The sequence below is a fragment of the Scyliorhinus canicula genome, chromosome 5 (assembly GCF_902713615.1).
Source record: "Scyliorhinus canicula chromosome 5, sScyCan1.1, whole genome shotgun sequence".
NCBI classification, from domain to species: Eukaryota; Metazoa; Chordata; class Chondrichthyes; order Carcharhiniformes; family Scyliorhinidae; genus Scyliorhinus; species Scyliorhinus canicula.
This window is the reverse complement of record NC_052150.1, coordinates 223,784,129-223,795,834: the sequence shown is the minus strand read 5'-3', so window position 1 is coordinate 223,795,834 and position 11,706 is coordinate 223,784,129. Positions and strand designations below refer to the sequence as shown.

The following is an 11,706-nucleotide window of genomic DNA, read 5'->3' as shown; positions in this document are numbered from 1 at the left end:
CCAATGGTTCTCAGTTTTCCAGCACTTTTGAGTAACAGTCAATGGGGGATGGGTAGAAAATGCTGGCCAGGCTAATGCCACTTACATTCCCATGGAAGGAGTTGCCGCAGAGCAGGAATTTAATGAAAAACCTTCAAACGCCATGAACAAAACTAACCTGCTGAGTGCCACCTTAAATAGGCCAAGACATGGTACTCAAGGTGGGAAACAAGAAACCACCTTATGTCAACTCTTTCTTTGTGCAAGACGACATTAAGACATTATTCCTTCCCCACATTTGTACATCATCACCGGTGGTCACAGAGCAAAACCAACAGGAACTAAATGGAATCGTGCATTCATCTCCAAAGAAAAAATAATTCCATTTTAATGTATACATCTGAAGTACAAGTACTCCGGCTCCAATCAAACCTACATTTATATAGGTCAGCTAAAATAAGTTGTGCACTTTGTACAAACATAATGGATCAAACGCGACTGGAGTAATTCAAGATGGCAGAAAGCACCACTGGAGGTTTTGGTGTCAGTGTGCAGAAAGCAGGTTACGGTGGAGATATCATTCGCCCCAATTCTCGATTTACACTTTTAGTATAAATTTAGGGTCCCCACTTTTTTTTTCCCCCAATTAAGGGGCAATTTAGCGTGGCCAATCCACCTACCCTGCTCATCTTTGGGTTTGTGGGAGTGAGACCCACACAGACACGGGGAGAATGTGCAAACTCCACACGGACACTGACCCGGGGCCAGGATTGAACCCAGGTCCTCGGCGCCGTGAGGCAACAGAGTTCAATTTTACACTGAGGCACAAGCAGAAAATACTGGAAGCAACAGACCAGACAGCATCTGCAGGGACAAAGAGATAGAGTTGCCTTGTTAATTCTCCCACTCTGACATTGGTCTGCTAGTGTTCTAACAATGCAAGCTTGAGAAACGTTTGTCTGTTTCTCTGTCTACAGATGCTGCCTGACCTGCTGAGCATTTTACAGCATTTAATGATAGATTTATAGTATCTTGCTTTTATCCTGAGTTAGGAGGCAGATGATTGGCGCTGCTGCAAATAGGCAGGCCATCTCTACCCAATTTGGTTTGCAATCCACAGGCTGTCTGATTTGGGTTGCCTGGTTAATTTGACAGCTTCTGCTAGTCTATGAAATTAAGCACCTTAGTTTCTGGCAGAGCGTAATATTGCACACAAGCAGTTCTTCAGGAAGTAAACATCAATTTTAAGAATGACAATAAATGATGGGCAAGTCAGCAACATTCACATCCCATGAATTAATTAACAAAAAATACATCTCTATAAGGCTCTGTATCGCTCTCGGCCATTTCAGCAGCAATGGTGCAGAGAGTGAAGATATCCTGTAGAAAGTCCAATCCCTATTACTCACTGGTGACTCACAAATGCACAGCCGGCAATCAGGAATATGCTGTGCAGGGAACAAACAGGCCGTGCACAAGCCAGGTCTTTCAGTGCAGCAAGTCAATCACACACACATATTAGAGAGAATATTGATGATGACGGGTTCATGTATTTCTTACCCGGGGGGCGGCAATCCCACATGAGCAAGCTGGCTTCTTTGAATAAAATAATGACACTTCTCCATCTCTTGGGTGCCATGCAACATTTCCCTGGGCCCAAACCTGGTGACCTCAATCTAATGGATCAGCCAATCTCCACTTGGCTTGTAGGTTACTCAATGTTGAGCCTTCAACTCCTTAACAAGCTGTGTGGAGTTCAGCATCTGATGCTCGCCAGTCTGTGTTGACAATATATGCCGTATACATTCCACTCTGCTGACACATATATAATTACAACACAGCGCCCCTATTATGGTTAATGTGAGAATGAGTTACGCAGAGTTTGATCATTCTAACAAGCTACTTTCTGCATCCATCTTCCAACAAGGACTCACTTTAAATAGACTAAGAAATAAAATGTTCCCTATCATCTCTAATTTGACAGTTTAACAAAACTGCCTGTTACACTTCGAAACTCACCAATTTGGTAAATTGCTACTTAACATCTAACTCAGTGAAAGGGTTAATGGTCCGATGGCTGCTATAACTGAACAGCACAGAATGTGGGCAAACAGATTTGAGAATATGGATGAACTTCTCCTGAACATCGACAAAAGAATCTCCCACCTGGGAGATTTTCTCCATACTTACACCCTCTCAAAGCACAAATTGGGTTGGAATATCAAAAAGTGGGCCCAGGGATGCAGCAGAATTTCAGAGAACCTGACTACAGTTTCTTTGGAATCACTTGCACATCCTCTCAAAGCTGGACATTGGGCAAGGCCGGCTCTATATCTGCATGCGCCAGTGTCACTATCGGCCCTTCCAATGGTCGAAGGGTTAATTCATGTTACGGCCTCCCCCCAACACACCAAACAGCCTCTCGAGGAGACATTTCAGATTTCAATAAACCCACCTTCCATTTCAAACTGAAGCCACTGGCCAAGGGACTGACTTGAGTGGAGAAGAGGGGAAATAAAGAATTGGTTCCACTGTGTACCCTTTAAGTGCACTGCGGGCAGGGGAAGACATTGAAGAAAATGGCCCATCTCATTCCTTCCTTAAAAAGATAAGTCAATGACCTGAAATTTATTACAATTGCGTCAATGTTTTTTAACTATGAGATATAGATATATAATTATGATCTAATGAGTTAATAGAGAACATATAAAACCAATGCATACAGATTGTATCTGTCTCAAACGCATTTAATACAAGCTGTTCGTTCCTGTTGTTCAAAAAAAACAATGGGTGTTTGCCTCAGTACAATTGCAACATGTCGAGCGAGAAGTCATTGTATAACTCGACTGTTGTAACAATATCTGTTCGCACTGCCTTTAACCGTATCTCGTTCAGTTCTGAATCAACTCGACTTAGTTTCTCTTGATCAATGCTGTAGTCAATAAGGTCATATGTAGATGGGGGCCAGGGGAGTCCCTCTTCATAACAGTCAACTGGGATAGGGTGCACAACGATTTTAAGGACTGGGAGCTGCACCGCGGTGTGAAGCAAGGCCTTGAGACCCTGGCTGGAAATGGGGTTGCAGAAACAGCTGAAATATTGGAGCTGAGAACAGTGCCTGAGGGCGGGCAGGAAGGAGGTGAGTTGTCGGTCCATCACCCTGCACTCCATGATGTCCAGATAGACTAGCGAGGTGGAGGAGTGCTGCAGGATCTGGCAGAAGGGACCCAAGAGGACGTCAGACAGGTTGTTGCCACTCAAATCCAGCTTTCTCAGGAAAGGGGCATGATGGCTGTTGGCCAGGTAGGTTGCATCAGTTGGGAGAAGGTAGCAGTAAGCAAGTTCCAAGCTCTCCAAGGGTTTCTGCAAGACACTGTTTCAAACAAATCCATTATATTCCACAGCTCAGAGCCCAATGTGTCAGAGTTACACAGCAAACAGCACAACAAAGAGGTCTTTTCTGTGCTGTAATACAGTACTCTAGAATAATTTCATCAGATCGCCCGTGAGGATCCCATAGCCCTTCAAAGAATCATGCAACACGGTGGCTCAGTGGTTAACACTGCAGACCTCACTGGCGCCGAGGTCCCAGGTTCAATCCCGGCTCTGGGTCACTGCCCGTGTGGAGTTTGCACATTCTTCCCGTGGTTTTGTGGGTTTCATCCCCACAACACAAAAAAGATGTGCAGGGTAGATGGATTGAACACGCTAAATTGCCCCTTAATTGGTAAAAATGAATTGGGTACTCTAATTTTTTTTTTAAAGTATAGAAATAGGTTAGTCCAGATGAATGTGTGGCTGGAGAGATGGTGCAGGAAGGAGGGATTTAGATTTCTGAGTCATTGGGACCGTTTGTAGGGACAGTGGGACCCGTACAAGGTGGATTGTTTGCACCTGAACCAAAATGGGACCAGTGTCCTTGCAGTGACGTTTGCTGGTGCTGTTGGGGAGGGTTTAAACTAACTTGGCAGGGGGATGGTATACTGAGAAACGGTTCAGCAGGCCTAGATGCACAGCCAAAATTAGAAGAGACATCAATTGAGTCAGGAAGTCACAAGGGGGTTTGGCAAAGTTGGATGCTATTTATTTTAATGCAAGGAGTCTGACGAAGAAGACTGATAAGTTGAGGGTAGGAGGTCATTGCTGTCACTGAGACATGGTTGAGAGAGGGCCAAGATTGGCAATATTCTAAGATATAGGATCTTCAGGCGAGCCAGGAAAGGAGGTAAAAGAGGTGGAGGTGTCGCAATTTTGATGACAGAATCGGGGGGGGGGGGGGGGGGAGGCATCTCAGAAGGCACTTCAAAGAAAGCCATATGGTAGAACTTAAAAACCAAAGGAGCAATCACGTGTTAGTCAGAGTATGAATGACTGGATAGACAGGATGAATACGTGGCTTGAGAGATGGTCCAGGAGGCCAGTAAGAGCAGGCAGGGAGTGGCTGTTCAACGCAGTGGGGCTGGTAGGCTGAAGTGCTTTAGTTTCAATGCAAGGAGTATTTAAGTAAAACAGATGACCTTTGAGCTTGGATTAGTATGTGGAATTATGATGTTGCTATTACAGAAACTTGGTTGAAAGAGGGACAAGATTGGCAACGAAACATTGCGGATTTAGATGCTCCAGGCAGGATAGAGGGAGATGCAAAAAGGGTGGGGGAGCTGCATTATTGTTTAAGGAGAATATCACAGCTGTGCTGAGGGTTCAGGCAACGAGACAATATGGATAGAGCTCAGGAATAGGAAAGGTGCTGTCACAATGTTGGAGGTTTACTACAGACCTCCTAACAGCCAGCGGGAGATAGAGGAGTAGATATGCAGACAGATCTTGGAAAGATGCATAAACAATAGGGTTGTCGTGGTGGGTGATTTTAACTTTCCCTATATTGACTGGGACACACTTATGCTGGAGGCATGGATGGAGCAGAATTTGTAAGGAGCATCCAGGGGTGTTCCTTGAAGCAATATGTAAATAGTCCAACTCGGGATAGAGCCATATTGGTCCTGGCCTGGCCAGGTGATCGAAGTTTCAGTAGGAGATCATTTCGGTAACAGTGATCATAATTCTGTAAGTTTTAAGCTGCTTATGGATAAGGACAAGAGTGGTCCTCAGGTGACGGTGTTAGACTGGGGAAGGCTAATTACAACAGCATTAGGCAGGATCTGGAGAGTGTTGACTGGGCGAAGCTGTTCGAGGGAAAAATCAACATCCGGCACGTGGGAGGACGAAAGACAAGGGAGGCAAGTATAGGGAATCCTGGATAATGAGGGATATTATGAACCTTGTCAAAAAACAAGCATTCGTAAATATTCACCAAAGAGAAGGACCTGGTGGATGAAGAGTATAGGGTAGAGTGAGTGGGTAGATATTCTGAGTCCTGTTGATATTAATAAAGAGGAGGTACTGGGCATCTTAAAAAGCATTAAAATAGATAAATCCCCAGGGCCTGATGGGATCTACCCCAGAATACTGAGGAAGGCAATGGAGGAAATTGCTGGGGCCTTGACAGTAATCTTTGTCTCTTTATTGGCTACAGGTAAAGTTCCAGAGGACTGGGCAGTAGCCAATGTTCTATTGTTTAAGAAGGGCAGCAGGGATAATCCAGGAAATTATAGGCCGGTGAGCCTTATGTCAGTGGTAGGGAAATTATTGGAAAAGATACTTAGAGACAGGATTTACTGACATTCGGAAACAAATGGACTTATTAGTGATGGACCGGTCGTGTCTCACTAATTTGATTGAGTTTTTCGAGGAAGAGACAAAGATGATAGATGGGGGAGAAGGCAGTAGATGTTGTATACAGCCTTTGACAAGGTAGACTGGTACAGAAGGTGAAGTCACATTGGTTCAGAGAAGAGCTGGCAAGTTGAATACAGAACTGGCTTGGGCACAGTAGACAGAGGGTAACAGTAGAAGGGTGCTTTTCTGAATGGAAGGCTGTGACTAGCAGCGTTTCACAGGGATCAGTTCTGAGACCTTTGTTGTTTGTAGTGTATATAAATGACTTGGAACAAAATGTAGCTGGTCTGATTAGTAAGATCGCAGACGACACAAAAACTGTTGAAGTTGCGGATAGTGAAGAGGATTGTCAGAGGATACAGCAGGATATAAACTGGTTGGAGTCTTGGGTGGAGAAATGGCAGCTGGAGTTTAATCTGGACAATGAGGGAATGCACTTTGGAATGTCCAATGCATGTAGGAATTACACAGTCAATGGTAGAACTCTTGCGAGTACTGACAGGCAGAGAGATCTGGGCATGCATGTCCACCGATCACAAAGTGGGAAGGCATACAGCATGCTGGCCTTCATCGGTTGAGGCATTGAATATAAAAGTTGGCAAGTCATGTTGCAGCTGTACAGGACCTTAGTTAGGCCTCATTTGGAATATTGTCTACAATTCTGGTCGCCACACTACATACTACCAGGAGGATATGGATGCTTTAGAGAAGGTACAGAAGCAGTTGACTAGGATGTTGCCTGGTATGGAGGGCATTAGCTATGAGAAGAGCTTAGATAAACTCGGTCTGTTCTCACTGGAACAACGGAGGTTGAAGGGGACTTGATAGAGATCCACAAGATTATGAGTGGCATGATTAGAGTGGATAGTTAGATGCTCTTTCCTAGGGTAGGAGAGTCAAGCACTAGGGGACATAGGTTTAAAGTGCATGGGGAAAAGTTTAGAACAGTTGAGTTTTACACAGAGGGTGGTAAATATATGGAACGCACTGCCTGGGGAGGTGGTGGGAGCAGGTACGATAGCGGCATTTAGGAGGCATCTGGACTGTATGAATAGGGTGGGAATGGAAGGATACGGACTCCGTAAGTGCATATGATTCTAGTTTAGGCAGGTACCATGGTCGGTACAGGCTTGGAGGGGCAAAGGGCCTGTTCCTGTGCTGTATTGTTTGTTTATTCTTAAACTGAGGGAAGGCTGATTTTAATAAGATTATATATGATTTGGCCAGAGTGGACTGGAAGCCGACACGTTTAGATAAATCTGTATCAGAACAATGGGATGTGTTCAAGAAGGAAATATGGAGTGCAGGGCCAACATGTTCCAATAAAGAAGATGGGTGGGGACCAACAAATCCAGTGAATCCTGGATATCGAGGGTGTACAGCATTGGATCAGGAGGTAAATGTTTATAATCTTTTGTCACAGTGGGCTTACATTAACACTGCAATGAAGTTACTGTGAAAATCCCCTAGTCGCCACACTCCGGCACCTGTTCAGGTACACGGAGGGAGAATTCAGAATTTCCAAATTAAATGTTCCTTTGAGAAATGGAAGCTGAGAGGAGACTTGATAGAGATTTTCAAGATCCTGAGAGATATGAACAGGGCAATTAGTGAGAAACTGTTTCGATTCAAGATTGCATCAAGAACTGGAGGGCACAGGAAACAGCAAGATGATGGAGTCTCGAACAAACATCCTGAGAGGATGATGGGGGCAGATTCGATCAAAGAGAATTGAATTGTTGTCTGAAAAGAGAAAGGGTACGGGGACAAGGCAGGGGAGTGGGACTTGGTAGAATACTCTTTCAAAAAGCTAACGCAAACTCAAAAGGGCCAAATGGCCTCCTTCTGCACTGTAAAGATTCTGTAATTATGTGGCCTCGCTGGCTCGGCCAGTATTTATTCCCCATCCCTAATTGTTCTCGATAAGGTGGTGGCGAGCTGTGTGCAAATATGATGTGGCTGTAGCAGAGACCTGGCTCAAAAAAAGGGCAGGACTGGATACAAATATGCCTGGATTGAAGGTGGTCAGGAAAGGAGAAAGAGTGGCAGTCTTTATTGAAGAGAACACTGCAGTGTTACATACATAGAACATAGAATTTACAGTGCAGAAGGCGGCCATTTGGCCCATCGAGACTGCACCAACACTTGGAAAGACCACCCCACTTAAGCCTAAACTTCCACCCTATCCCCGTAACTCAGTGACCCCACCTAACCTTTTTGGACACTAAGGGCAATTTAGCGAGGCCCAGCCACCTAACCTGCACATCTTTGGACTGTGGGAGGAAACCCACGCACACACGGGGAGGACGTGCAGACTCCGCACAGACAGTGACCCAGCCGGGAATCGAACCTGGGACCCTGGAGCTGTGAAGCATTTATGCTAATCACCATGCTACCGTGCTGCCCATTCGGATGTCGGAGGTAGTTTTATTACTAAAGGCGTGGAATGCCCTGCCTGCAACAGTAGTGGACTCGCCAACATTAAGGGCATTTAAATGGTCATTGGATAAACATATGGATGATAAGGGAATAGTGTAGATGGGCTTTAGAGTGGTTTCACAGGTCGGAGCAACATCGAGGGCCGAAGGGCCTGTACTGCGCTGTAATGTTCTATGAATGCAAAGAGGCTGCAGAGGAATACCCACAGAATAGAGGAATGGACATAAATATGGCAGATTGGGGGGTGCAATGTTATGAAGCACTAAATTATCCAGATGGTAAGAGACTGCTGTGAATGGAAGTGACAAGGACAAGATCTAAGAACAATAGACATGTTTGATCACTTACCTCAGCAGTTCACGGATGCGTCCAGATAGTCTGGAGGATGCAAAATTTAACTCCTTTACGTTGGGCATCTGACTGAATGCTGACACCATGCTTTGGAAGGACTCCTCCATCTCAGGAGTCATGTGCCTCACATCGATGTTACTGTAGGGAAGCTTGAGGCTGATCAGATTCCCAAACATCGGGAAGTAAGGGAACACAGCACTGAGCCCACAGAGACCGAGATTGTTGTAACGCAGTTCAATCTTCTTGAGAACCGCCGGGTCTAAGAGTTCCAGGATACTGACCGTCTTTTTCGCAGACAATTCCTCTGCTCGAAGGTCTCGGCATTTCAAACACAAGGGAGAGGTTTTGCCAATTTGTAGTGCGTCCCTTACTGTTGCATAAGAGTTACTTGTGATGAAGAGATTGGCGTGGATCTCTACGCACATCTGGCTGTCACAGGCTCCATCCAGAGGGGCACCACCTTTGCCTTTCCTCCGCTTTGATGTACTGTACTCATCCCTCTTGCTGGTCCGAGAAATATCAATGCAAGCTTTGGCCAAAGCCACAGTTCGTGACCACTGCCCAATGGTATCTGCATCCTGCCTGTCTCCATCATCCTGGAGTCCTGTGAGGTCCACAACACGGAGCATTCGGTGTTTCCTACAAACCAAGGTTGGAAACATTCGGGATCACCATTACTCAGCTTAAAAACATCACAGTGCCAGCACAATGACTCAACTTTCTAATCAGGCAATGAAGCTACATTCAGCCCAATCATCAACACAAGAAGCCTATTATGGTGTGAGATTGAACAGGCTGGTTTCTCTTCTCTAATGAAATTAATTGAAAATCGCTTATTGTCACAAGTAGGCTTCAAATGAAGTTACTGTGAAAAGCCCCTAGCAGAGAGAAAGCCAAGGTACTACCAGAAAGGAGAATTTAATAGGGTAGAATATGTTTCTATCTGTGGGGAAGACCAGAACTTGAGGTCATAAATATAAGGTAGCCTTTCCTAAATTCTTTCTTGGTTTTAATAGAAATTTCTTTATCCAGAGTGGTGAGAATGTGGACTGAGCTGAATAACAAATGCTTTTGAGGGAAGTTAGATAATGCATAAGGGAGGAATGAACAAAAGGCAACTCTGAATGGCCGAGCTGAAGTGGGAGAAGGCTCTTTTGGGGTATCGAGACTAGAATGGGACAAATTCCCAGTGACTGAATGCTCCATATTTTTAATTCTCCAAATTGAAAGATAGAGAATCAATTTATTTTACAGCCCCAATTCAGACCAGAATCTGTAACTTTGCTGGTGATCGTGCTGTTTAAACACAACATGTGCAAGAAAAGATCTGAACCCAATATGTTAGTTAACCTGGCTATAGCATGTAGCCTCTCCCACATCAGATCTCACTCACACAATAATAATAATCTTTATTGTCACAAGTAGGCTTATATTAACACTGCAATGAAGTTACTGTGAAAAAGCCCCTAGTTGCCACATTCCGCTGCCTGTTCAGGTACACGGAGGGAGAATTCAGAATGTCCAATTCAACTAACATCACGTCGTTTGGGGCTTGTGGGAGGAAACCCACACAGAGACAGGAATAATTGCAGACTCTGCACAGAAAGTGCGCCCCCTGGCGCTGTGAAACAATAGTGCTAACCACTCGCTACCGTACCGCCCATTCGAACGTCAAGAGTACAATTACTGCGAATCATCAAAATTCTGATCACAAGTAGGCCATATAACTCTTCAAACCTGCTCTGACACTTAATAGGATTGTGGTTGATCACCCCCCACACTCTCACTGTACCCCATATCCCTCTATTCCCTTCATGCCCAAATATCCATCAATGACTGAGGATCCACAGCCCTCCCAGTTCGTGAATTCCAAAGATTCACAGCTCTTTGCATCAAGAAATGTCTTCCCCACACAAATGTCTTCCCAGTTGCTTCACAGCACCAAGGTCCCAGGTTCGATTCCCGGCTTGGGTCACTGTCTGTGCGGAGTCTGCACTTTCCCCCCGTGTTTGCGTGGGTTTCCTCCCAGTCCAAAGATGTGCAGGTTAGGTGGGGTTTAAGGGGATAGAGTGGAGGTGTGGGTATAAGTGGGGTGCTCTTTCCAAGAGCCGGTGCAGGATCGATGGACCGAATGGCCCCCTTCTACTCTGTAAATTCTATAAATGGCCAAGACCATGATTACAAGTTCTAGATTCCCCAGCCAGGGAAAATAGCCTCTCAGCATCTACTCTGTCAAGTCCTCTAGGAATGTTATACATTTCAATAAGATCACCCCTCATTCTTTGAAACCCCAGAGGTGAAAGGCCCATTCTACTCCAATCTCGGGACACCCCTCACCCCAAGTATCAGTCTAGTGAGCCTTTGGTGTGATAAGATATGATGAAAACTGTATACTACACAAAAGCTCCATATCACTACAGCACAACCACCTTACCAGTCAATCACTGCTCATGCCACATGTCCACCAAACTCTCAAACTGGCAAACAGAATCTTACTCCAGAACTTCACCGAGCAGTCTATTCCACGTGAAATGAAAATCGCTTATTGTCCTTTCAATAAGGTCTTTGTGATCTTTATTGGAAACATTTCCCCTTTCTGAATCTTGATTTCTATCTCAGTCCCACCCTCATCTATTTTCATTGAAGGCCCAAAGTTCACTGCTTTGACTTGATCCCCCTTTCTACAACCCTACAGTCTAGCAGAGGCTCACATGCTCATGTTAGCTTTTCACATTCACTCAGCTAGCTAAACCCATGCCTTGGTGAGCTCATGCAGTACTGCTGACACCATAAGGGGCAAACTAAACTACATGGGGCCATTCTAAAAGGGATTATACATACATAAATTCTAAGGTGACAGGACATTGTAAAAGGTTTCGTTGAGAGTACAAAGCAAGGAAGTTATGCTAAAGTTTTATAAACACTGGTTAAGCCTCAGCTGGAGAATTGTGACCAACTCCAGGCACCTCACTTTAGGAAGGATGTCAAGGGTGCAGAAGGGATTTACTCTATGGTGGTGGACATCATTTCCATGGAGACAGTGAAGAAGATGGGTTGCTGTATTTGAAGGAGAATGTTAACGTGAGATTTAACAGATGTTCAGGATCATGAAGGAGACTCCAGCAGAAGGATTGGTAACCAGAGGACACCGATTTACAGTAATTATCAAAAGAACAGAAGCAAGAGGAGAGGATTTTTTTA

General features: G+C 44.9%; 1 protein-coding gene across 4 annotated transcripts in view; it reads right to left on the bottom strand.

Annotated features, from left to right (window-relative positions):
* Window positions 1–343: 343 nt before the first annotated feature.
* Window positions 344–11,706, bottom strand: part of si:ch73-174h16.4 (leucine-rich repeat-containing protein 14) — a 24,193-nt gene continuing 12,830 nt past the window's right edge. For all 4 annotated transcript variants that reach the window (XM_038798618.1, XM_038798616.1, XM_038798619.1 and 1 more), the window contains 2 exons: window positions 8,503–9,144; window positions 344–3,352 (listed from right to left, as the gene is read on the bottom strand). In XM_038798618.1, the coding sequence (XP_038654546.1) occupies window positions 2,779–3,352; window positions 8,503–9,144 (1,216 nt within the window). In that variant the 3' untranslated portion in view covers window positions 344–2,778. The remainder of the gene's footprint in view (window positions 3,353–8,502; window positions 9,145–11,706) is intronic.